The sequence below is a fragment of the Mustela erminea genome, chromosome 4 (genome assembly GCF_009829155.1).
Source record: "Mustela erminea isolate mMusErm1 chromosome 4, mMusErm1.Pri, whole genome shotgun sequence".
NCBI classification, from domain to species: Eukaryota; Metazoa; Chordata; class Mammalia; order Carnivora; family Mustelidae; genus Mustela; species Mustela erminea.
Window position 1 is genome coordinate 72,970,179 of NC_045617.1, and position 27,777 is coordinate 72,997,955.

Here is a 27,777-nt window from a genome sequence, read left to right on the forward strand (position 1 = left end):
AGAGACAATAAGGCTGAAGTCACCTATACATCTAAAGAGAGTTAAACCCAGGAAACCCAGTTTCCTCACAACAGATTTAGATACTTTCACTATTCTGTAGTGATTAGAAAATTCGTATTAACCTACTGGATTAATTTACTGTATCATTTTGCATATTGTGACCCTCCCCTACCCTCCTTTAAGATTCAGCAAAATTTTTAATGTGGAACAATAAAAAGTAGTTTCGATCCTCTCTCTTCAGAGTATCAGATTTCTCAAAAGAGCTGACACAGAGCACTTTTGTAACCAAATTTAATGTGAAAGCACTGAGAGTATGCAAATAAGGCACAAAGCCAAACTTTAGAAATGAGCTAAAGACATAAAGAATTAACATGGTGCCATTTTAAGATTTGACTCTAGTCCTGTATTCCTATTCTTTTCTGGTTCAAAAAGCCACATGCAGCCCTAAGTCCCAACAGTCTTGCCAGTGTTGTAGAGGCGCACCTGGGCTGGCAACAGACAGAGTGAGCTACTTACCATCTCTTGTTTTTTTTTTTTTTTTGCATTGTCTGTTAAGACATGCTCACCGCCGCCCCCCCATCCTGTTCTGCTTCAGTGTCAGAAGGAAATGAAGCCACAATGAGAACAAAAAGAGCTGTCACACCTTTTGTCCCCTGCCGCCTCCTTCCCACCTCACAGTTCTCCCCACACAGAGCTACTCCACCCTAGTGGGACTCTAGTGTGACATCCTCGCCTGCCCGAAGGAGGAATGATCAGCAGGGACAACAGCTGCAAACAAGTGACACCCAGAAGGCAGGAGCTTCTGTAAGTGCTTGGACTGTGCAAGACCCAAGCCATGGCATTGTCGCTGGAAGAGTTCGTTCAGTCCCTTGACCTCAGGACACTTCCTAGGGTCCTAGAAGTCCAGTCAGGCATCTATTTTGAAGGTAAGCACCCTATTCTCCCTTGGCTGCTAGAAACTGCTAATAAGGTATGCCCTTTTGGGAACTGGAAGGGGAAATTTTAATAGAAAATATGTGAGTTCTGTTGAAAGAAAGGTAATCACGAAAGAAAGAAAGAAAGTAATTAACGGATAGGTGGTTACAATCCCAGAGTGCTAGAGAGAAGAAACTGGGGTAGGTAAGGGAAAAGGAATTAAGTGAAGCTTTTTGAGCTTTTTTGTAGGCCTCTTAACAGTCCAACATGTCTCTTCTTTGACATGGGTATACTCCAGGAGTGAAGAGTTACTATGCATGTTTATATCTCTAGAATATGCAAAATAAAATTGTATTTTTTTAAATAAAACAGCTATTAAAAACACAGTGTTTAGAAAGAAAAACTAACCAAACTCTTAACCACTTTGCAGTGTTACTTATGCCAACATTTCTCTCACTTTTTCTGTAGTGGCCTAACTCCTCTAATTCCTTAAATAATGACATTCCGATTTGAAGGCATAGAAGTTAATATCTGCTAATCAAAGATGATTTGTAAGAATCTTATGTTGAAAAGTTAGAGTTCATCTAAGATTCTTAAATAATAAGTTAGTGTGTTTTGAGGTGACTTACTGTGTTAATTCAGTAAAAGAATGTTAAATCCTATGGAATATACCCTAGAATCTTTAAGGAGTGAGTTTGAAAACATGTAGGACAAAGAGTTATTTTCTAGGAAAATATATATTTCTAGTCACAAGAGTGGTAGAATTAGATTCAAAAAAACTACTGGGAAATTAAGTTAAATAACTGTTGGTAGGCAAATCTGTCCTATTCATAGACAAAATAGGGTTTTAGATATTATATTATGAAATAAAGATTGACAAATGTCAGATCTAGCTCATACACACATACACACATTCACCTGCTGCCATCATCAGCTTGACATAGGGTTTTGTTGAATTCATTTGTAAATCGATTATGTGGAATCAGACCATATTATGAAATGTATCTTTGTTCCTAAGCCAGCCCCAAATCATTTTTTTTGTCTCATGTTTTGCTTTTGAAGCTTTGCATGAGAAGTTACAAAGATATTTTTCTTTATTATTGTATATCAACTTTACAGTTTTTTATTTCTCATTTTTTAATCCACTTGGAAGACACTTTGAGATACATTGTAGAGCGATCCAATTTTAGATTTTTTTCATATAATAAACCTGATTTCCCAGTGCCATTTACTAAGCGAGTCATCTTTCCCAACTGATTTGTGTTGTTACTTTAAATCATGTTATGGGCTCACATCTGGATTAGTCTGTCTCTGAAGTATTTCTTCTACTCCACTCATCTCTTTTCAGTTGTTCTCAAATCACCCTATGTGTGTGTGTAACAGTGGATCCAGGCTAAGCATTGTAATATATTTCATGTATAGACCAGACCAGGTTTTTACACCTTTTTGCTAAGTTGACTTAGCTATTCATAGACGTGTAATTGTGTTTTCAAAGAAATTAATTTTGTTATTGAAGAAATGGTACTAGAATTTTAATCAGGTTGTATTGAGTTTATAGATTAACTTGAGAAAATTTGACATTTTTATGTTAACTCTTATAAAAGAAGAGAGCTTATTTCTCTATGTGTTCTGACTATCATCATTCTTAAATGTTTTACTACTGTATTTTACTTCAATTAAGAGAAAAGAATGTACAGGGGCACCTGGGTGGCTCAGTTGCTTAAGTAACTGCCTTCAGCTCAGCTCATGATGCCAGGGTCCTGGGTTGAGCCCCGCGTCAGGCTCCTTGCTCAGCAGAGAGCCTGCTTCTCCCTCTTCCTCTGTCTGCTGCTCTGCCTGCTGCTCTGCCTGCCTGTGCGCTCTCTCTCTCTCTGTGTCAAATAAATAAATAAATAAGAAAGAGAAAAGAATGTACAGTTTGATGAGTTTTCACAAAGTAAACACATTTATAGAGCCAACACTCAAGAAATAGAAAATTGCAAATATTCTAAAAGCCCCAGTTTGTGCCCTTTCTCAGTCATTATCTACCATCCTCCCCAAAGGTAACCATTATCCTGACTTTTGTCCATTTATGAACTTTACATAAATGAAAAGATTATAGTATGTATTCTTGGTTTGGTTGGCATATATATTCAACATTATCTTTGTAAAATCCGACCACGATGTTCTAGATAACTTACTCATTTCGATGTGTATAATATTCTCTTTGTTAACTCTACCACAATTTATATACCCATTTTATCGCTCATGCACATTTGGATTATTTCCAGTTTGGAGCTGTTACCAGTAACGTTGTCAGGAACATTCTTTTTTTTTTTTTAAGATTTTATTTATTTGTCAGAGAGAGAGAGAGGGAAAGAGAGCGAGCACAGGCAGACAGAATGGCAGGCAGAGGCAGAGGGAGAAGCAGGCTCCCTGCTGAGCAAGGAGTCCGATGTGGGACTCGATCCCAGGACGCTGGGATCATGACCTGAGCCGAAGGCAGCTGCTTAACCAACTGAGTCACCCAGGTGTCCCTGTCAGGAACATTCTTGCACAAGTGTGTTCACATGTTTATACATGTGTGTTCACATGTCTGTGCATTTACTTGAGTATATACATAAGTGGAACTGCCATGTCATATGGTATGTGTACGTTCAGCCTTGATAGATAACGTAAAATAGGTTTTCAAAGTAGTTATACTAATTTGCATTCCCACTAGCAGCGTGTGTTTGGGAGTCCCAGGTAATCTGCGTCTTTGGCAATACACTTGATGTTATCAGTCTTTGTGACTGCAGTTATTCTGGTAAGAGTATAATGGTAGCTCATGGTTTGAGTTTGAATCTCCCCAGTGACTAATGAGATTGGTCACATTTTCATATGTTTATTGACCTTTTGGAAATACTATTTTATTTTTTTAAGGATTTTATTTTTATGTGATTTTCACAACCAATGTGGGGCTCAAACTCACAAGTCTGAGATCAAGTGTTGCACGCTTCTCTGACTGAGCCACGTGCCCTCAGAAATGCTATTTTATGAAAACATTTTTCATGTCTCTTGCTCATCTATTTATTGGATTTTGTAACTTCTTTTTATTGATTATACACGCACGCTAATATATATATATATATATATATATATATATATATATATATATATTAGTGGGTCCTGACCTTTTGTCATCAACTTGTGTTGCAAATATCCTCTTTTAGTCTATAGATTGACATTTTATTTTATTTTATTTTTTAAAAGATTTTATTTATTTATTTGACAGATAGAGATCACAAGTAGGCAGAGAGGCAGGCAGAGAGAGAGAGAGGGAAGCAGGCTCCCCGCTGAGCAGAGAGCCCGATGAGGGGCTCGATCCCAGGACCCTGGGATCATGACCTGAGCCGAAGGCAGAGGCTTTAACCCACTGAGCCATCCAGGCGCCCCGACATTTTATTTTTTAAATGGCAGCTTTTGATGAATGGAAGTTTTTAATTTTAGCGTTAGTGTAGTCAGTTAATAATTATTTTCCTTTTTGTGTGTTGTCAAAGAAGATTTTCTTTACCTTAAGTTCATGAAGATGTTCTCTTAGCATTTATCCCATTTGTTTACTCCCTCCTTTTGATCTGCAGTCTACTAGAATTGATATTTTTTTATATGATTTGAGATTGAGATCACTGTTTATTTTTTTCTTCTATAGAGCCAATTGGTGCAGTGACTTTGATTGAAAAACTGCCTTTTTCCTACTGCCTTACTGTGCTATATTAGTCATAAACAGTGTCCATACATATGTGGGTGTGTCTCTTTCCATAGCTTCTATTCTGTCCCATTTGGCTAATTGTTATCCTTACATTAGTTTCACCCTATCTTAATTAATGCACGTTTAAAATAATACATAATTTATATTGTATATGATAATATGCTGCAAGAGCTGTGGCTCTCAAATTTGGATGCACATGAAACACCTGGAAAATATTAAAAAAAAATGCTGGATCTCTCCTTAAAGATAAGGATTTAATTATGTGAAAGATGCAGTATCACCATCGGGTTTTGGAAAATATCCCTGATGACTATAATATGCAGCCAAATTTGAGAATTATACTATGGAATAAGTTCTTCCAATTTATTATTCTCCTTCAAGTTGGGCAATTTGAATTTTCGTATACACTTTAGAATTAACTTCTCAATTTTCACAAAAGTCTTCTTGGTATTTTGCTTAGCAATGCCTTGCTTTAGAGAGAATTGGCATCATTTTAAATGAAGTCTTCTGACCCATAAACCTGGTATAGCTATCTAGTTATATAGATCTCCTTTCATTTTATAGCTTTTTTTTTGTGAAGTTCTTATACTTGCTTTTATTCTTAATTTGACTTTTTCATTCCATTATAAATAATATATTTTGAAACTTTCATTTTCTCTTTGTTATGTTTTTTGAGTTCTAAAAATAATACCTTTAGGTTATTTTGGATTTGTTGTGTACATATTTATTATTATATGAATATTGATGGATCTTATTTCTTCCTTCCAATTATTGTATTTTTTTTTCCTTCAGTTAAAGAACTGACTAGTGCTTCCACCATAAGACTGAATAGGAATAATGATAAAAAAATCACAACCACAGAGAGATTTCAGTAATTCATCCTGAAGTATGTTTTAAGTTAAATAAGTTTCCATTTTCTGATAATTTAAAAAATCATGAATGTATATTTAATTTGTCACATATTCTTTCTGTGACTTTTGTGATGATTATATGTTTTTTGTATATATTGATTTTTAAAATGTTGAATAAGCCTTTTCCCTGTGGAATAAAACTAACCTGGTCATATAGCACTAAATTTGGTTTACTAATTTTTTTTCTTTTAGAATTTTTGTATCTCTTTTGGAGAATGAATTTAGCATATAATTTTTATTTCTTATCGTGTCCTAACCATGTTTTTGTACTGAGTTATGTTGACATTAATAGAATTTCTTGGATGGAGTCTTCTAAAATATGCAAATTTAGTGTTACTTCTCATTTAAATATTTAGTAGACTTCCACATGAAGCCATTCTGACCTGGGATTTTTAATATATAGATCTTTTAATTTTGATTCAGATTTTTAAATAGTAAGGTCTTCCTATGTGTGAGCATAGTTTCTTTCTCATTAAAACAAAAACAAAACCCATCTAGATAAAGTATTAGAGTTCAATAAAATGTCTCCTAGATTAGTTCCTAGAATCCACACATGTAAACATATATATATGTATTGCTATATTGACTAATAATCATGTTTCTTCTGTTTTCTCATGGACTATCACTGACATAGAGGAATCAAGTAAATATCAGTAGTACTGATGAACTCTTATTAATTCTAATAGTTTATCTTTTTTATTTGTGTTGGTTTTCCTAAAACCAATAGTTATTGATACCAGTAGAAAGTATCAAGAGTTGCATCTCTTTCCTACTATGTTTTGCAACCTTTTCTTCCCCTTATCTTTATATTGTAGGCCAGGGCCTCCAATACTATTTAAGCAAAAATGGGAATCCTTGTCTAATTCCTATCATAAAGAAAATACATAAAAAATTCTTTCTTTAAGTCTAAGTCTAATGTTCTAAGATTGGTATTTAACCTTCACTGAATTAAGGACGTTTTCATCTATTCCTTGCTTTCTAGGTGTTTTCATAGTAAATAGATACTGAACTCCGTGAATATTTTTTCTTCATTGATTAAGATAATAATGTACTTTGGTTTCTTTAGTCTGTTAATGTACATTACCTTTAAAGAATTTTTGAGTTGAGGGGTGCTTGTGTGACTCAGTCAGTTGAGTGTCTGACTCTTGGTTTCTACTCAGGTCATGAGCTCAGGGTTCTGGGATCAAGCTCTGCATGGGGCTCTGTGCTCAGCAGGGAGTCTGCTGGAAGAGTCTCTCTCTCTCCCCCCACTCCTACTTGCATGCCTACTCACATGCCTATGTTCTCTCTCTCTCTCAAAAAAAAAAAAAAATCTGGGGTGCCTAGGTGGCTCAGTGAATTAAGCTTCTTTCTGCCTTTTGCTCAGGTCATAATTTCAGGGTGCTAGTATTGAGTCCTCCATCAGGCTTCCTGCTCATCGGGGAACCTGCTTCTTCCTCCCCTCTGTCTGCTGCTCTGTCTGCTTATACACAGGCTCTCTCTCCTCTCTGTCAAATAAATAAATATAACCTAAAAGACAAATAAAATAAATCTTTTTTTTTTTTTTAAAGAATTTTTAGGATGGCTTAATTGATTAAGCATCTTCCTTCAGCTCAAGTCATGATCCCAGGGTCCTGGGATGGAGTCCTGCATGGGGCTCCCTGCTCAGCAGGGAGCCTGCTTCTCCTTCTGCCCCTCCCCCCACTCATGCTATTTCTCTCTCTCTCACACACAAATAAATGAATAAAATCTTTTTTTTTTTTTTAAGATTTTTATTTATTTATTTATTTGACAGACAGAGATCACAAGCAAGCAGAGAGGCAGGCAGAGAGAGAGAGAAGAGGAAGCAGGCTCCCTGTGGAGCAGAAAGCCAGATGCGGGGCTCCATCCCAGGGTCCTGGGATCATGACCTGAGCCGAAGGCAGAGGCTTTAACCCACTGAGCCACCCAGGTGCCCCAATGAATAAAATCTTTTAAAAAAAAGAATTTTCAAGTTGAAGATCCTTTTATATTATATATATTTTTTCAAAATACAATTGTAGAATTGATATTTAAGATTTTTACATTTAATCACATTTGAAATGAGACAATAAATTCATCTGTTTTCAATTCAAGGCAACACTAACTTCCTAAAATTAGCTATAGTGATTTTTGTTGTTTTCTATTTTCTGGGTAACTAAAAAAAACTTTGGAATTTTTCCTAAAAATTTGGTAGAAATCTCCTATAAGAACTATTGACCGACCACAGAATTTTTGAAGGAAGATCAGAATTTGGTTTTGTTAATATGCCCTCTTCTTTTGCTTCTTTCATTGATTTCTGACTTGATTTTCATTATTTTATTTCATTTCTCTTTTTGCTCCTTTGCTTATTCTCTAGTATCCTAGGTTGAATCAATAGTCATTTAAAAGACATTTCATGATTCTCTTGATTATAGCTTAAAACTGTAATTTTTCCTCTAAGTACTGTTTTAACTGTGTCTTGTGAATTTTGTCAAGTAGGATTGATTATGCAGCTCACAGTTTATTCCTTTTAATCCAATGACTATTTTATTTATTTACTGATAATATGGGATTTCTTTAGCTATTTAGCTATTCTTAGCTTTTCTTTTGCTTTTAATTAATAATTTTGTTGTATGTTAGAAAATAATAGTCTGTATTACATTGTTTCTTTGAAATTAAGACTTCTATCACTTTATGGTATGACATAACCTACTTTGGAAGTACTTCACATGTGCTGAAAGAAAGCATATGTTGTATTGTTTGGTATGATATTTCTCTATACATACCAAGTAGCTTGAGTTTTTCATTGTTTTGCTTGAATCTTGCTCTCATTTTGTATTTTTCATCTGCTTTATCATTTTCTGAAAGAGTTATATAAAAGAAATCCTTTTGTTGTTCGTTTATCTAGATCATTCCTCATTTCTGTCTTTTGAGATTGAGTTGTTGCATGTGCTTATATTAATGAGGGTTATAGCTTCTTACTCTATTTTTGTCATCCTTTTTCCAAATGATTTTTTTTAATTAAGGTCTATTTTATTAGATAATAACATAACTTTTCCAGTATTCTTTTGGAATATTTTTTCTAAGCATCTACTCTCAGTATTTTGGTGTCTTGTTTTTAGTGCAGGGAAACATATTCTTTATATTCTTTTTGCTTTTTCTGATAGTATAGAAGGTCAAACCAGGTTTTGCCCATCTTGTGGTTATGATTCCATGACAGGAGATTTTGGGAGAAGAGAGGTTTGAGGGAACTTGAGAAAAAGTGGCACTGGTTTGGATGCTCCCAACTTAACCACAGTAATAATAGGCAGGATGATACTCTAATAAGATGTTGCTCATATTAAATCACACTATTGATATGAAGCATAAAACTAGGTTAAAAACTCAAGACTCTGCCTCCTGTCTGTTACAAATGAGAGATGATTTCATAGTCAACTTACAATGTTTGACATTTTCTCTGTCCCTCTTTCGAGAAAAATAGGCTTCATCATAACCCTGAAGATTGGTATGAAGATTAATTGAGCTATTGTATGTAAAATATTTAGCAAAATGGCCCATGGATATCTTACAGGAAATCTTAACTATTATTGTGATTACCATATGTTCATATATAATGAGGAAAACTGATCAGTAATTTCTAAAATCAGAGCGCCTGGGTGGCTCAGTAGGTTAAAGCCTCTGCCTTCAGCTCAGGTCATAATCCCAGGGTCCTGGGATCGAGCCCCACATTGGGCTCTCTGCTGGGTGGGGAACCTGCTTCCTCCTCTCTCTCTCTCTCTGCCTGCCTCTCTGCCTATTTGTAATCTCTGTCAAATAAATAAATAAAATCTTAAAAAATAATAATAATAATTTCTAAAACGTAAAATAAAACTAATTTGAATTCCACTGTTGTTACATGTACCAACATAAATTAAATATGGAGAAGAAAACATTAAAAGTTAAAACATTAACAATAAGAACACTCAGAGAAACCATAGAAGAATATATTAAACTAAGGATTTTAAAAAGTGAAGAACTGAACTTGTGAAATAGAAAACTTCTTTATTAAAAAATACATAAAGGTTTATAAAAATCATTAAAAAATAATAAACAAAAATGAATAAAAATTTTAAAATGGAAAAACATATAAAGGGCAATTCATATGCCAGAAATCATATAAAAATTTCTCAAATTTGTTTTATTTATTTAAAAAATTTTTTTAAAAGATTTATTTATTTATTTATTTGACAGAGAGAGAGAGAGAGACAGCGAGAGAGAGAACACAAGCAGGGGGAGTGGGAGAGGGAGAAGCAGGCTTCCCGCTGGGCAGGGAGCCCGATGCCGGGCTTGATCCCAGGACCCAAGGATTATGACCTGAGCCAAAGACAGATGCTTAATGACTGAGCCACCCAGGTGCCCCCAAAATTTTCAAATTTTTTAACCATAAAATGCTAATAAGTAATAAATCATTCCTAATCACCTCTCAGATCACAGATATTAAAAAGATTCACAAAACTTACAGGCATGAATGTATAGAAATGAGAGGAGGCATGATTAGTAGGTATGTAAATCACTAAAGACTTTCTAGGAATCAATTGAGCAATATGTCTCAATATATAATATGTATAATATGTATAAACATCTGACTCCTAGAAATTAACTTAAAATATAATTATAAAAATCAAGGATAATGATTCTACTACAGTGATCCTAACAGCCTGTTTTACAGAGAAACATCAAGTGAAGCTCAGCAGGGAATAGTGTATATAAATTATGATAATATTGATCAGGCATTGTTCAACAGGATAGAATTACAGTGGGGAAAAACACAAAGCTCCTATCCTACTGGATCCTATATTCCAGTGCACTGGACAAATGACAAATGAATGATTGATTTAAAATATTTACAAGTGCCATGAAAACTATCTAGGAAGTAAACAGGCAGACAGAAGGGATGCATTTTTGTTTTTAAAGATTATTTATTTATTTATTTGACAGAGAGAGATCACAAGGAGGCAGAGTGAGGGGGTCAGGCTCCCTGCTGAGCAGAGAGCCTGATGCGGGGCTTGATCCCAGCACCCGGAGGTCATGACCTGAGCCAAAGGCAGAGGCTTAACCCTCTGAGCCACCAGGCACCGCAGAGATGAGTTTTTGATAGGATGATTAAGGCAAGTATCTCTGATGAGATGAAATTTGAGCAGGGGCCAGAATAAACTGAAGAAATAAGCTTTTCACAGATCTGGAAGAACATTCCCACAGAGGACAGAGCAAGTGCAAACCACCTAAGGGCTTTCTTCGGACAACTCAGAGGAAGCCGGTGAGAAAGAAGCAGAGCAACTGAAGGGAGGATGACGGGGACGAGGCTGAGGCTGTGGGTAGACACAGATGGTGTAGGCCTTGAAGGCTCTAGGTGTACGTAATCTGCTGGAGGGCTGGGAAGCCAGAGGGGCCTGTAACATCAAGTGATCAGGAAAGGCCACTCTGAGGAACTGATTTAGGAGCAGAGGTCTGAGGGATGAGGAGCAATTAGCCAAGAAAAGATCTTGGAGATGAATGTTCCGGACAAAGTGAAAAGCTAGTGTAAACATCTGGAGACCAAAAAGAGCTTAGTCTGGGGAATAGAAAAATATTCCTGTCGCCTCGAACATAGAGAAGAAAGCAGAAAGGAAAGTCCTAAGAGAAGATAGGTGTTTGTGCATTCGGTAGAGTGGTTGTGGAGATCAGGGGCTTCAGTGCGGAATGCAAAATCTCTGTAGTGGTCATGTGACATATAAATATCCATTATTTATCTATGTAGAAATTTCAGGTAGACAATTGAAAAGCCAGTTTTGGCCACAGAGTGAGATCATGCCTGGAATGCCCCATCTGTGACTTAATTAATCAGGACTTTATTTGATCATAGAGTTCATCAGTTTTAAAAAAATGAACAAGTATCCTTTATATATGCATTTCTTTATTGACATTTATGGTCATTCTAAAACATACACTGTAATAAAAATTGTAAGAGAAGTAAAGAGAAAATCAGTACTATGCACTATATATAACATATACTTAGAGCAGATTTTCATTACTGTTGGTGGCTGCCAATCTATATGTGAAATACTCTTCATAAATCCAATTTTGGCAGCTTCTTTAGATAGTAGTTGTATGCAGCTGATGACAAGTTAGTACTAGGAATAGATGTGTCACTCTGCCATTGTCTTCTTGATGGGCTCTGTAGTCTTCAATTCTCAAGTGTCTTTGTGAGCCTCTTGCAAAGTTATTGTCTATTTTGTGAGTTAGTATAGTTAAAATTAGATTATAATAATTCTTAAATCAACTTAACTTGATGTATATAAAATCCATTATATGGAAGTATTGCAAGTCAATGAATGATTAGGACCATTTAAAAAAAAAAAATTTAGTTCCAGTGTAGTTAACATATACTGTTACTTTAGTTTCAGATGTACAATAGAGTGATTCAGCAGTTTCATATATCACTTGGTGCCCATGAAGTTCACCTCCACCCACCTCCCATCTGATAACCATCAGTTTGTTCTCTGGAGTTAAGAGTCTGTTTTGGGGTTTGTCTCTCTCTCTCTCTTTTTTCCTCTCTTTGTTCATTTTTTTTTTTTTTAATTCCACAGATGGGTGAAATCATACAGCATTTCCTTTCTCTGACTACTTGTTCTACGCTCTAGATCCATCCATGTTGTTGCAAATGGCAAGATTTCACCTCAGAAATCTGAATAGTATTCCACTGTACATACACCACATCTTTATACCACAGTCATCACTTGGGCTGCTTCCATATCTTGGTCATTGTAAATAATGCTGCCAAAACACAGGGATGTATATACAACCCTTTGAATTTATTTTTTTTTTTGTTCTTGTGTGTTAACCTCCAGTCGTGCAATTACTGTATCATAGGGTAGTTCTATTTTTAACACTTTGAGGAACTTCCATACTGTTTTCCACAGTGGCTGCCCCAGTTTGCATTCCCACCAACAGTGCACAAAGATTCCTTTTTCTTGATTAGGACAATTCTTTTAACTTTCATTTTTTGCAATTCCCAATCTTAGTATAATGTAGCCTATTTTTGTCATGTGACCATTTGATGTGGGAATAAACTAGGATTTTTTAATAGTAAGTATTAGTAAAGTTTAAAATTAAATATTAGAAGGATGTCTGACTGACTCAGTCAGAAAAGCATGCAGCTCTTGATCTTGGGTTTGTGAATTTGAGCCCCACATTGGGTGTAGAGATTGTTTAAATAAATAAAACTTAAAAAAATAAAGTTAAATATTAGAAGACACTTATGTTAACTACTGACATAACTTAATTTTCTTATTTGTTTAATATAGAAATGAACATGAATTGAAGCCCATATTTTATTCTCTTACCTCACATCTTTAATACTCTATGGAGTGTTGTAGCCTACTTTAGAGATCTGTGTTAGGAGACAACGTAAGTGTCATCATAAATCCCAGATTAAAGCCTGGGTAAGCTAGTTCATGAATAATTATAATTGTAGATTACTTGACTTGTGTCACCTTATCATGTTCAGCTCTTTGAAAGAATAGTTTATCACCAAGGAACAAATTTGAAGAATAAAGAAAAAATGGTATTCATTTATTTTAATTTTCCCTTTGGAGTACATTATAAGATTATGATTCCTGACTTTTGTAGCCATAGGCCTTGTATTGGCCAATGGAATGAGAGAAGAAATAATGCGTATCATTTGGAGGGAGATGTTTTATGAACTGTTCATAATCTAACACATTTCATTGTGGTAGACCATGTCGAAATGGAATCTTTGACACTTTGGGTCCCTAAATGACTATAATAATTAGATAGGTTTCCCTCACCCACCTGTAGTGGACATGTAGTGGAATAAAAAATATACCTTTATTGTTTAAATCTCTAAGACTTTGAGATTATTTGTTATATGAGCATAACCTTAATTTCCCTGATTGATACAGGTTATATTTATTATGATTAGAATTGTACTTATTATCAATTAAAAAAATTAAACATCAGACATACAAAGGAAACAGTCCTGTAATGCCAGGAAAGTTACTTGGTAATAATGCTACTGCATGTTTATGGGAAAGTGAGTTCACCACTCTGGGTCAGGAAACATTATCTGTTGCTTCTTTAGCTACTCTCCATATTGCTAACATTACTGTTTATCACTGTTTGCTTCACTTATGTAACCATTTTGACTTAAAAATTTGGCAAAAAAAAAAGTTTGCTTGCATTATGATCACATTCAATGAACTGGATTTTGAGACAGTTGGTTTTCTGCTTTATAGAAATAGTGTATGCACATGACTGGCAAACTGGCAAATGCAGAAACATGAAATTATCAATGACGTCATCCAAGAAATACTATTAATATGTTATATATTCTAATTTTTATGAAATTTGGAATTAACTTCAAAAAAGAGAAAAATTGATGCCAAAATTCCTTTTTCCATGTTTTGTTTTTCCCCCACAAGCTCCTTGGTTTAAGCCACCATAATTTATTGCCAGGATTATCAAAATATATGCTGAATTTCAGGTCCCCCTGCTTCTACTCATTCATATCTAAAATTTATTCTCAACATAGTATCCAGAGTCACACTTTGAAGTTGTACATCTGATTATGCCTCTCCTGTCTGAAAGCCTCCAATGGCTCTCCAGTTTTTTTTTTTAAGTAAAAACTTTACAATGGATAATAAGGCCCTCTATTTTTCCCTCCTTACTCCCATTAATTATATGAATACCTGTTTACCAGCCACCCCAGCCTCTTCACTTTTCCTCAGACTTGAGGATGTGCTCTTGATTCAAAACTTTGCTCATGCTCTTCCCTTCTCCTGGCAAGTTCTTCTACCAGATGTCACCTTGGCTAGCTCTTTTTTTCTTTTTTTAAGATTATTTATTTATTTGACAGACAGAGATCACAAGTAGGCAGGGAGGCAGGCAGAGAGAGAGGAGGAAGCAGGTTCTTCTTGGAACAGAGAGCCCGATGTGGGGCTCAATCCCAGGACCCTGAGATCATGACCTGAGCTGAAGGCAGAGGCTTTAACCCACTGAGCCACCCAGGCGCCCCTTGGCTAGCTCTTTTATCTGTGAGGCTTACCCTGACCACCCTATTTGATACTGCAAATTTACCATCTTCCTTCTCTATAGTCTCTATCCTTATCATGTTCCTCATTTTGTTTGTAGCAGAACACCTATCTCTTTCCTACATACCATGTAGGTCACTTGTTTATTTTTCTGTCTCTTCCTACAAGATTTTTCTTGCAATTTAATTGAGGTATAGTTTTCTAGCCTATAAAATTCATCCATTATAAGTGTACAATTAAGTGATTTTGAGTAAAATTTATAGAGTTGTGCAAGCACCACTGATTGTAGACCATTTCCATCTCCTCAAAGAAGTCTCTTGGACTCTTTCTTAATGATGGTCACTTGCATTTCCAGCCCTAGGCCACCATTGATCTGCTTTCTGTCTATAAATTTGCTTTTCCTTCACATTTCGCATACAGTATTTAGTCTTTTGCATCTAGCTCTTTTTACTTAGCATAATTTTTGAGGTATTTTGTTCCTTCTTATTAGTATTTTATTGTATGGATAGACCACTTTTGTTTTCCAACACCCAGTAAAAGGACTCTTATATTATTCCCTTTTGGAGATACTATAAATACTGTATCATTTTCACATTTCCATTTACAATGTATTAAGATTTTTCAGTTTCTCCAAATCTTTACTGAAACTTTGTATTGTCTGTTTTTTTTATATTTTGCTCAATCGTATCTCATTGTAGTTTAAATTTAATTTTCTTATGACAAACGTTGAACTTTTTTTTTCCTGTGCTTAATAGCAGTTTGTCCTTTTTTAAATGAAATATCTCTTTGGATTTTTTGCCTGTCTTTGTCTTCTTGTTATTGAGTTATTCTGTATATAAAATTACTATTTTTGGGGGGGGGGTGCCTGGGTGGCTCAGTCAGTTAAGTGGCTGCCTTCAGCCCAGGTCATGACCCCAAGGAGGTGACATGGAGCCCTGCATCAGGCTGTCTGCTCTGTGGGAAGCTTGTTCTCCCTCTTGTGTTCCCTCTGTCGCTCTGTCTCTCTCTTTGTCAAAAAATAAAATCTTTCAAAAAATTATTATTTTTTATATAAAATTTTATATAAAAATCATCTCTGTATTCTGGGTATACAGTTGCAAATATTTTCTTCCCTTCTGTTATTTTTCTTCTCATTTTCTTAATGTCATCTTTTGAAACAAAAAGATTTTACATTTTGATGAAGTCAAATTTATCAATTCTTTTTGTCCTTTGGGCTCATGTTTTTATTCTCGTGTTACTAACCTGAGATCACAAAAGCTTTTCCCTATGCTTTATGTTGGAGGAGTTCCCCAGATGACCCCCTGTTTTGATGATTTTTTTAGGAATACAAAGCTCAGTAAAGCTGTTATACTCAGAGTTATAGTGTATTATAGGGAAGGGATACAGATTAAAATCAGGAAAGGAAAATGGCATAATATAGGGCAGAGTTCATGAGAAAACAGGCACAATCTGCCAGTTGTCCTTTGCTGGTGGAGATATATGGAAAGTTTTAAATCTCTTAGCACTAAAGTGTCACAACACAGAGTATCTCCAGTTTAGGGAAGTTCGTCTGTGCCTTCATGTCCAGAGTTTTTACTGCAGCGGTCACACAGGCATGGAATATTTGTGTAACAGACCCTAGCTACTGAGTCTCCAGGCTCTCTAAAGGTCAAGTGAAACAGTGTGATCCAGGACCCATGTGAATAAAAACAGGCATTCATCATAAATCACATTGTTGTCATATACTATCTGGTGTAGTCCCAAGAATCCAGAGGTACAGAAATATTATTTTCAGGCAGTATATTCCAAGGATTTAGATTTTATCTCTTAGAAGACTGTCAAAGGACCAGTCCTTTCTTTGGAATGTCCAGGGTTTGAGCATTTCAACCCGTTACTGCATAGTTTTCTTTTAGAAGAGTTTTATCTCTTATCTTTACATTAGGATCTAGTTGAGTTAGCTCAAATCTTCTAAAGCCTTAAATTCAGGTAATGGAAGAACTAACCAAATTTCTACACAGGAACAACTCAGGTTAGAAAATGTTCATTCTAATGGAGAGAATGAGAGGGTTATTCAAACAGGTATCTGGGTGAATGGCTTTCCAAGCTGAGGGAACATCTTCAGCAAAATGTTATGGCAAGGATGTATTTGCATATTTCAGGAAAAAAAGTGAGAAACCGGTAAGATTGCAAAGAAGAGGAGAGTGATCAGACATTATATCAGAAAGGAAATCATGCGGAGCCCCGTAGAAAGGCCTTTTGCACATTCCAATTGACTCTGGAAAGAATTGGGAATGTGGAGATACCAATCCAAATTAGGAAAACAACTAAAACAATGCTAGAATTCTCTTCACAACGAATTTAGACACCATCACCCATTTTTTTTCACTCTTTATCAAGAAGGACAATGCTGATGAAACCGCACATTTGCAAAAGTCAGAACGTAGTTTTGCTTCAATGAGTCCATAAATACAATGATCAAATATGTTTCTTATAGCAAAATTTAAATACTGTGAAAATGTTTTTCCCTTTTGGGGAGATAAAACTTTTAAGCACCATATTTTGAATATAAAAATGTTATTTTTCTCCTTCCAAAGTCATGGAAATTATTTCTTAAAATTACATATCTATCTCCCTTCGTTTCTTCCTTCTGTTCTTTCTTCCTTCTATAAATGAATGAAATATGGCTTTTGTCTTAAGAACTCCATGGGTCAGTAAAAGGAGATTGGTTTTTAAAATCAGTATTTATGAAACAATGCAAAAAGTGCTCTACTAGACAAGATCTGTTTGAGAACACTGGGGAGAGCACAGCTTATGACTCAGGAAGTCCGAGAAAGCTTGACAGGAGGTGGTGGCATTTTTTGCTCGGTGCTACAGCCTATATGAAGATGAGCAGGTAAGTAAGAAGTTCTCAGAATGAGAGAAAAGTGCTTAGAATGTTTTATAAGTTTCAACATTCAAAATATGGTCCAGGAACAACTCAGGGAATAGTAGGTAATCAGGTAATTACGGACGTATTTTGAATGGCTTCTGAACTGTAATAAGGATATTGAATTTATTCTGTAATCAATAGGACTTTTAAAAGATGTTACTTTGTAGTGTGTTTTTCTGATTACAAAAAGTCAGAAAGGCAAAAACAAACAAACAAACAAACAAACAAACAAAAAACCCCCCAAATCTCACATCCATGCTAGTTTGTGTAGATGTAAGACAAACACCAGAAATTAAAAGTAGCTATAAATATGGGGACTAGGCAGAATCCGTTGGTCTTTTTGGGTAGAGTCTTCTGAACTTGAAAGTATATGAGAAGCAGTGAGCAAGTCGGAGAAGCTGATGACAGACCTGAGGTTCCTGGATTAAGTAAATGTGGTAGATGATTAAGAAATATCACTTTGAAGAGTTATTACAAGAGCAGCAGTGGTTTTGAAGTTGGAGGCATGATTCACTTAGAGTCCAATGAATTTAAAGCTGCCACAGAAGATTCAGATGCAAATGAATATTGGACCATCAAAAACGTATGTCTGACTTAAAAGGAGAAGTCGACGTGCCAGGTTTATCATTACCAATTCGTAAGTGGATGAAAGAAGACTTGTTACTTCAGGGATTGTCCTATAGTCCCTATGTCAGGTCCAAAGAAATATGTGGGTCTCAGTGAAGACAACATTGGAGGTGTGGAGGGGAGCCTGTCAAGCCAAACAGCAACAACAAAACCCCCCAAACCCTCAAATCCTCCTGTGTGTTGGTGGAGAAGCAGGAAAAAGTAAAGTAGTTCAATGATGAAAAGAAATGGCATAAAGCACTGAATTAAGAGAGTGTCAGGGAGGGGTGCCTGGGTGGCTCAGTGGGTTAAGCCTCTGCTTTCAGCTCAGGTCATGATCTCAGGGTCCTGGGATCGAGCCCCCCATCGGGCTCTCTGCTCAGCAGGGAGCCTGCTTCCCCCTCTCTCTCTGCCTGCCTCTCTGCCTACCTGTGATCTTTCTATCAAATACATAAATAAAATCTTTAAAAAAAAAAAAAGAGAGTGTCAGGGATAAATGTTTGCTTTCAGCACATGGTTTATGGTAGGCAATTAATTTTAATGGTAGCTCTATATCCTGAAGCCTTATTATGGGCCAGGCACTGTGCTCTGCCCTTTGTATATATAGATTTGTGTGTGTAAGCATATGTAACTCATATATAAATATATTTTATATATGTGTTTATCTATCCATAAATACATCTAAATATATCTAACACAACATATGCAAATGAATGAAACTTTATTTATGCTTACCTGTACACAAATTTAGTGTTCATATGTGTAAATATAATTCATGATGTTTATAAAGACATTTAATCCTTGGAGATATTTTGTGAGATGATTGTTATTATTTCCATTTTCAAGGCCACCATCTATTTGCCATTATCACCTGCCTCTGGCCTAAGGATAAAACTTAGGGCTTTTTTCTTGCTCTGCCCACCTAAAGACTTCATGAAATTCTATGGTGAATCCTATCATTATAGACCATCCGTGTTTTTAATAACTTATTACTGATTAATGACTGTGATTGTAATTGGGTAAGTATGACATTAAATAATTAACTCTAAAAATGGTTGAATAAGTACAATGAATAATGATACTTAGTGAATTGTGCATTATATGAACATGACTTTTATGGATTTGATGCATATATGAGAGTTCATATGGCAAAAAATTACACCTGTTTTAATGCCAACATAATTATTTATGGCTAATTGAACTTAATTTTCTTCAGGCTTACTCAGCTAAGGACATGATAGTAAAATCAGGGCAAATCTGAAAATTATGGCATTGCTTTCAACAAGCATTTATTCATATTTCATAGGGTTAAAGTTATTAAGGGTTATTCAGGCACGAAAAACCTTTTTTTCTCTTTTTGAGAAACCACTATCACAGCACTGATCATGGTTCATGTGGTCTTATGAGGAATGCCACATTTTTTAAAAAGAATTTTAGCAAATCAAAACGGATACCAGTATTTATCTACATGAATTTATACTTTATATATTTATTTATTTATGTATTTTTAAGAGATTTATTTACTTATTTTAGAGAGAGCGTGCGCACACGACAGCATGAGGAGGGTCGGGGGGAAAGGGAGAGTGAAAGATTCTCAAGCAAACTTCCTATTGACCAAGAACCCCATGTGGGACTGGATCTTATGATCTCATGACTACAAGCCCGTGACCTGAGCCGAAACCAAGAGTCAGACACTTAACCAACTGAGCCACCTGGGCCGCCCCGTATATGTATAAATATTTACTAAAGACAAGAAAACAATATTCCTAAAGTGGGGTTTTTCTGCATTTTGTAACATGCTCTGTTGAGCTTCACAATCATGAAACTGCTGTTGAGAGTTAGGACAGCCTAAGTTTACAGATGTTGAAAATTGAAAACTTTTTATATCTAAGCTTTTTTGTTGTTGTTGTTTTAAGATTTTATTTATTTATTTGAGAGAGAGAGAGAGACAGAGATAGCGAGAGAGAGCTTGAGCAGGGAGGAGAAGGAGAAGCAGGCTCCCCACTGAGCAGAGAACATGGGGCTTGATCCCAGGAGCTTGGAATCATGACCCAAGCTGCAGACAGATGCTTAACTAACTGAGCCACCCAGGCACCCTTATATCAGTGCTTTAAAATAAAGTAAAGCTCATTGTATCTCCAAATTTAAAATTGATAATGATTTATTAAATAAATGGAAATCTGCTCTGTTTCTACCACTGACATACAGCTGGACACTAAAATGAGTATCAGAATAGAATTCAGAAAACTTAAATATTCAGTTTCACTAAAAAATGTGAATTGAAATTATATTTGGTAATATGCAAAAATCACATTTGTAGTTACATTCTTTTACAGCATAATATTGTTTGAAATTATGTTGAATTTTTTTTCTATGGGAACTGTGGAGCCTTGTTTTGTTATCTCAGAATTGACACTTCAGTTAACTGTATAATTTGGCTCCTAGAATGCCTTCAGGCCGTACACTATGGGTCAATGAGAAGGTACCCTTTCAGTGTAAATTAAATATTACATTTAAAAAAATAAGAATCAAAATGTTTAAAGTTTCAAAATGTAAAAGAATTTTAAAAGTTCAATGCTTTTTGGCTTGTGGGCTTGAATGGAATACTTTTTTCCTTAAAATTTAGCTCAAACAGGGCTTATTTTAGGAGAAAGTCCTAAAATAGGTACATTAACAACAAACAAAAGCAGCTCAGAGAAGAGTAATTGCAGTTGTATTACAAACAAAAGCTGTAGAGCAAAGTAACTGCCAGAAAAATTTTTGTGTTGTTTACTTAAGTGGAGATGTTCCAAAATGTGGACATTTTTGTATAATGGAGTACATTATTCACATCTGTAGTGGAGTGTTCACACTTAAACATTTCTAACCTATTTATTGTTAAGTACCAAACTTGACTATGCAATACAAAGTTAAAAAATGGAATGCTGGCATATGTTTTGCATATAATCATGTAAGTATAGATTATTCACATGCTTACTTCATTTTGTAAGTATAAAGAAATGACTGAGCAAGAGGTTAAGTAAAAATTGTATTGTCTGCTAGATTTTCAGATGCCACGAAAATGGGTATTTTGGTTTGGGATATTAATTTCCTAAATTCATTTTATTTTATTTTTTAAGATTTTTTTTTTTAATTTGACAGAGAAATCACAAGTACGCAGAGTGGAGGCAGGCAGAGAGAGAGGAGGAAGCAGGCTCCCTGCTGAGCAGAGGGCCAGATGCAGGGCTCAGTCCCAGGACCCTGAGATCATGACCTGAGCGGAAGGAAGAGGCTTAACCCACTGAGCCACTCGGGCGCCCCCCTAAATTCACTTTAATTGGTAAAAATTATTGGTCTCAATTATTTCACATTGAGCAAGATTTACTAAAGGAAGAGAATATAGAAATTTTGCCTTAAGTGTGGCAGTTCATGTTTTTGTATATTATGTATACAAATATTTTTGGATATTATGATACTGATTAATTTTTTTTAGGCACTGCTAAATGACTAGTAAGTATTGAGAATGGAAGAGAAAGTAACTTCAAGTAATGTGTAAAAAACATCTGAAAAATTATTTTTAGAAATGTGTTTGGTGCAACGTCCAATTCTTGAATTTAAAAACTTTACATTTTAATTAGCACATCTGCTTTGTTTACTACTAGTAAATATTTGGAATCACTGCCATTTTTAAAAACTAAGACTTAACAAAAGTCATAAGATGACATTTACTTAAATAAGAAACTTAACTTTTTTTAGATGAAATAATGCCTTTTAAATGGTAATGAATGTTCCTCATTTAAAATTTTGTTAAAGAAAGATACCTTACTGGGAAATGGAACAAGTTTTCTACCAATCTGTGTAATGAAATTGGCTATCCAATTTTCTGATTCTTATGAACAGTAATTAGATTTTTAAAAGTTTTATTCTAGGTTAGAAGTGTTGGTTTTAGTGATTCAGCATTTGTGTCAGTTAGGGAAAGAACACCTGACTGGTAAACAATGTGCCAATTCTAACCACAAACTCAAGTACTTTTTTTTTTTTTTTTTGACTTCTCAATTGACATTAGGAAAAGCTTAAAACATACTTAACCAATTTTTTTCCAGAACTCCTGAAATCAAATCATGTTAGTTTTGAATTAACCATTCATTGTCAGAAACCACTCTGCTTTTGAACATTAATAACATAGTAATTTAAAGTTCTACTTAAATATAGTGTATATAATTTATTGCAGAAGTTAAAATCTGCAGCGATTTAGCATGTTAAAAGAATTTATAGAATCTTGAAAATAATGGAAATTTGAACTTGTCTTAGGTCAGAAACAGGCTGACCCTTACTCTTACTATTCTCTCCTCCTTCCATTCCCCTTTGTACCTTAGTCAAATGAGATTGGAGAGATTTACAGATGGTCTTTGACAGTAATGTCTTGTATAATATATTTATACAGTAGGTGTCATCTCCATTATTGTTCTCTTAATTATTTGTCCTTTCTTTGAATGAAAACTTGATGACACTGGGTTTTATTTTATGCCCCCCCCCCCCCCGCATGTTTTACATAACATAACAGTACATAACAGGTACTCAAGGTAATTTACTGTTAAGGAGCATTGGTAAATGTTTCCAATATATATATTCCAGATCAACTAGACAGGCATTGTGTTCTTTAAAAAATCAGGAGAACCCGATGGCTATGAGCCTGGTGATTAAATTAGACCTGGCCAGGAGCTGGGGCAGAAGTGGACTCAGGGGTCATAGATGAAGACCTCCGGAGGAAGGTTACTGCAGGTGTACCACCGTGGCCCCCGGGGGAAAATCTGAAACAGAGGACCGGCCCCCGGGGAGGGCGGATTGTAAATCCTGGAAGACCAGCTCAGCTAGACACGTCAGGTCGGAAACCGAGCACTGGGCGGACAGCTCCAGCTCCTGAAATACCAGCCGCAGGCTGGGCGGACGTGCTGCGGCTGCCCCGCCTCTGCCGCCCCCCTCCCGCCTCCAGCGCCTCTTCTGGTGCGGCAGGCACAGCCGCCTCAGCTGACTGAAGCAGCTCACTCACCCTCCTTCCCTAACAACCCCAAGGATCCGTTTTCTTTTTTTTCCTGAACCCTGCCCTCGAATAAAGTGCCGGTTTTTAAAAACGTGATTTTCTACATTTCTAGTAAATCTACTCCTTTTAGAATGAGACACCATTCTAGAGCAACGAAACGAACCTTGTTTTATAGAGGCAGACACTTAACTAACGTTATGTTTTTGTGCATTTATTCCATGTCAGGACACGCTTTTTTGTAACATATGCTCGACAGGTTTTGTGATCACTCTTGGATTGCTACAGTTTTTGTGCACTATTAGACCATCTGAACTTTCAGATAATGTGCCTAAGGGAGGTTTCTTTTTTTCAGTATAAAAGTATTATCTTGAAGTAGATTTTTTAAAGTGGACATTTAATAAGCTACTTATTATTGTTACACATGCTTTAAAACTTATATGAGTGATAGAAGTAACCACTAAAGGGAGAAGTAAGAATGGAAATTTTAATTTCTGCTACTAAGAACATTTTCTTCTTACTTGGAATACTGAGCCATTCATTTGCAAATTCTCATTAAAAATTTGACAGTGAAATTAACTAGTGATTGATGCCATTCATCTAACAAGTGACCTATGGCATTGTGTTTTTACTGTTGGGCTTCATGCTAGTTGCTTTTCTAATTTATATTCCTTTGAATAAAGAAAAGGAGAATTATTAAGAAAATATCATGCTTTAAAGAAAAACACAGGCTCACTGTTCAGTTAAAATTCAGCAGTTCTGGGGCACCTGGGTGGCTCAGTGGGTTAAAGCCTCTGCCTTCGGTTCAGGTCATGATCCCAGGGTCCTGGGATCGGGCCCCACATCGGGCTCTCTGCTCAGCAGGGAGTCTGCTTCTCCCTCTCTCTGCCTGTTGCTTTGCCTACTTGTGATCTCTGTCAAATAAATAAATAAAATCTTTTAAAAAAAAGACAGTTTATTATTTAAAAAAAAAATCAGCAGTTCTTGGGGTACCTGGGTGGCTCAGCCAGTTAAGTGTCTGCCTTTGGCTCTGGTCATGATCCCAGGGTCCTGGGATGGAGCCCTGCATCAGGCTCCCTGCTGGGTGGAAAGCCTGCTTCTCCCTCTCTCACTCCCCTTGCTTGCGTTTCCTCCTCCCTGTGTCTCTGTCAAATAAATAAAATCTTCAAAAAAAAAATTAGCAGCTCTTATTTATTAAAGTAACCCATTGATGAATATTAATTTCATGCTATGTAATAAGAATTTAAAAAATCATCCCAAACCTGCTGGAGAATATGACCGTTGTTGCAAACTGACCAAAATTGATTTGGTCACTCACCATTATTAGGTTATTTTTCATAGACGTGTATTGCCCTCAGTCCTTGGAAACACATGGTCGCATGCAGTAAAATAAAACCTTAGATCAAATTTTGTGAAATGTGAAACACTTATTTGCAGCCAGGCATAAAAACAGTTATATGACCGGACTGTCAGCTCGAGGTAGGCCTGGTTGTTTGTCTTTTTATAAGCTCTGATAGCACCTTGCAGAAATGGTTCATTAGAGATGTCAGCAATATTCCAGAAGTGGAATCCAGCTACCTTTCTAATTAACGTCAGAACTGCTTTGAATCAGCCACTGAATCAGGGCTGTGAAACACAGAGCCCATGTTGAACTTACTAGATTCTTTTACCCCTTTGCAAGGCAGGCATGTCCATGTTACCTTTAGAATTAATCAACATAGTTCCAACATCACTCATTTCACCAATGAAGTAGTCTTACTAATATTCATATTTCTAGTTAAGAAACGTTTGTGTTAATAGGAGATATGTGTAGGTGAGTACTGTGGTAGTTTAAAGAATATGGACTTCGGATTAATCTTTTTTGTATTAATTAGTCACCTTGGGCTTATATTTCTGATTATAGTGCTTCGAATGTTGACTTGTTCCTCATCTCTTCCCTAGGGGGGCTATAGGTTAAAACTAATGAGCATACACATATGTACTTCACTGTCTATGCTAAAGTATTTGAAATAAATTACATGCACATGATGGTAATATTAAACATTTATCTTCACACATGTCCCAGATACTCTATTCTTCTAGCTCTCAGTGGAGATTTGTCCTTAGAGTTGCTTTTTTGGTTTTGCTCTTAGAGTTTTATCTAAGTCCTAAATTTGTAGGATTTCTCAGGCTGACATATGTAGTCTGGATTCCTCTTTACCTAGTTACTGATTTGAAACTGCATTTCACAAACCTAAGTAAACTTTGGAATCTACTGGGGAACTTAAAAATTTAAAAAAAAAAAAATCTTAAAAAAAAAATTCTCCTGGGTTCCACCCTGGAGAATCAGATTTAGAATTCCTAAAGTATAGTGCAAGAATATGGATTTTTAAATTTTTCCCAATTAGTTTTTGTGCAGCCCATTGGCAAATAGCTGTTAAAGAGGAACTAGATGGGGCCATCTTTGCTTGAGGATGAGCATTTGACAATAGAAACAATATATCAAGAACTGAGCTCCTTGGTCCCCTGCCAGTTTTCTTCTTCTTGTTAGTCATCATTCACTCAGTGCCCCAGCTTTACAGTCTGGAAGTCATTTTGGCTCATTTTTCTACTTTTCTTTTACCAGTTCATGGAGGGCCATTTCAGGTTTGCAGCTGCCATTCTATTCAGGCTCTGGTCCAGCGGTACCTGTAACACGTCTCATTGCCCCTGGTCTTTTGTGACTCTGCAAGTTGCTCCTGGGAGAGCTATCATAGAGTCATAGCACTGCATTGCCTGCAGTTCAAATCTACTGTCTAGTTTTCTCCATCTCCTGACTTTTTATTTTGTAATCAGATCATCTTGGAAAGATATTTGATGTCAGATATTCCTTTAACGCTTGTTAATTTAAATCTGAAGAGTGATATATTTTCTTTCCGGAATGCCCTTTCCATCATTTTTAATAACCAGCCATTCAGATTGACTCCTTTTGGCCATAATCACATTTTAACTACTTACATGTATAAGAGATTGTACTCTAAGTTGTTTGTTGCTGACTTGGTTAACATGAGAGGACAATCAAGGTGCTAAAAGGATGCTCAAACTGACGGAGCTCTGAATCACTTTATCCACAACAAAATCTAGGCTCTCATCTAAGCCCCCCTCCTTTCTTTAGTAAGAAAAGGAAATTCTATTTAGTATAGAAGACACTAGCCATATGGTGCAATTTACATTTAAAATTAAGTAAATTTAATATTTAAGTCCCTTAGTCAGTAGTTTCATTTCAGGTGCTCATGAACGTCACGTGGCTATTAGCTGCAGCGCGGATAGCTTACATTATACTATGTCCATCACCGCAGAAAGTTCTATTGGATGGTGCTGCTCTGGAGTTTCTCAGGGAGCCCCAAAGGTGAAAGAGGCTCACATGTCTTCTGACATTAATATAACCCACTGCCTCTACCTCTGCTACCACTCTCCTAAGGACTTACTGCAGTTTTGTGGTTATAAATTTTCTTGGCTGCTTCTACCACTTTACCTTGTCTGAATGTGTTTGTGTTCGACTCAGGCTTTCTCAGTCTGTCACTGATGTGGAAAGTTGCAGTACATCATGTGCATAGCACACACACACACACACACACACACACACACACTCAGCTAAAATGTACTATTTTGAGATGATTGCAGATATGCACACACTTTCTAAGTTAAACAATTTTGAGATCATTGTGGATTCATATGCGACTATAAGCAATGATCCAGAGATCCCACATATCCTTCACAGTTTCCCTCAACTGTAACATCTTACGAAGTAATTGAACACTATCACAGTGAGAATGTTGATATCAATCTATTCAATATACAGAACATTTCTATCTCATCACTCATGTTGCCCTTTTATAGCCACACCCATTTCCTTCCACTCCCCCATCTCCTCCTTAACCCCTTTCAAACATTAAACTGTTAAGCATTTTTATGATTTTGTCATTTCAAAAAATTTTTTCACGTTTTTATTTAAAGTGTAGCTAGTTAACATGCAGTGCAGTATTGGTTTCAGGAGTGCCATTCAGTGGTTCATCAGAATAAGTGCCCTCCTTAATACCCACCGCCCATCATCACCCCCACCACCTACCACCCCTCCATCAACCCTCAGTTTGCTTTCTATCATTAAAAGTCTCCTTTGATTTGTTTCCCTCTCTTTTTATCCCCCTCCCATATATACATGTTTTGTTTCTAAAACTCCACATATGAGTGAAGTGGAATTTGTCTTTCTCTGATTGACTTGACTTATTTTGCTTATCATAATACACTCTAGCTCCATCCACATTGTTGCAAATGGCAAGATTTCATTCTTTTGGATGGCTGAGTAATATTCCTGTGTGTGTGTGTGTGTGTGTGTGTGTGTGTGTGTGTGTGTACCATATCTTCTTTACCTGTTCATCAGTCAGTAAATATCTGTGGTCTTTCCATAGTTTGGCTCTTGTTGATAATGCTGCTATAAACATTGGGGTGCATGTACCCCTTCAAATCTGTATATTTGTATTCTTTGGGTAAACACTTAGTAACACAACTGCTAGATTGTAGGGTAATTCCCTTTTTAACTCTTTAAGGAACTTCCATACTGTTTATCAGAGTGGCTGCATCACTTTGCATTCCCACCAGCTGTGCAAGAGGGTTCCTCTTCTCCACAT

General features: G+C 36.0%; 1 protein-coding gene across 3 annotated transcripts in view; it reads left to right on the forward strand.

Annotated features, from left to right (window-relative positions):
* Nucleotides 1–591: 591 nt before the first annotated feature.
* Nucleotides 592–27,777, forward strand: part of THEMIS (thymocyte selection associated) — a 189,224-nt gene continuing 162,038 nt past the window's right edge. For all 3 annotated transcript variants that reach the window (XM_032339576.1, XM_032339577.1, XM_032339578.1), the window contains exon 1: nucleotides 592–926. In XM_032339576.1, coding sequence (XP_032195467.1) covers nucleotides 836–926 — 91 coding nt within the window. In that variant the 5' untranslated portion in view covers nucleotides 592–835. The remainder of the gene's footprint in view (nucleotides 927–27,777) is intronic.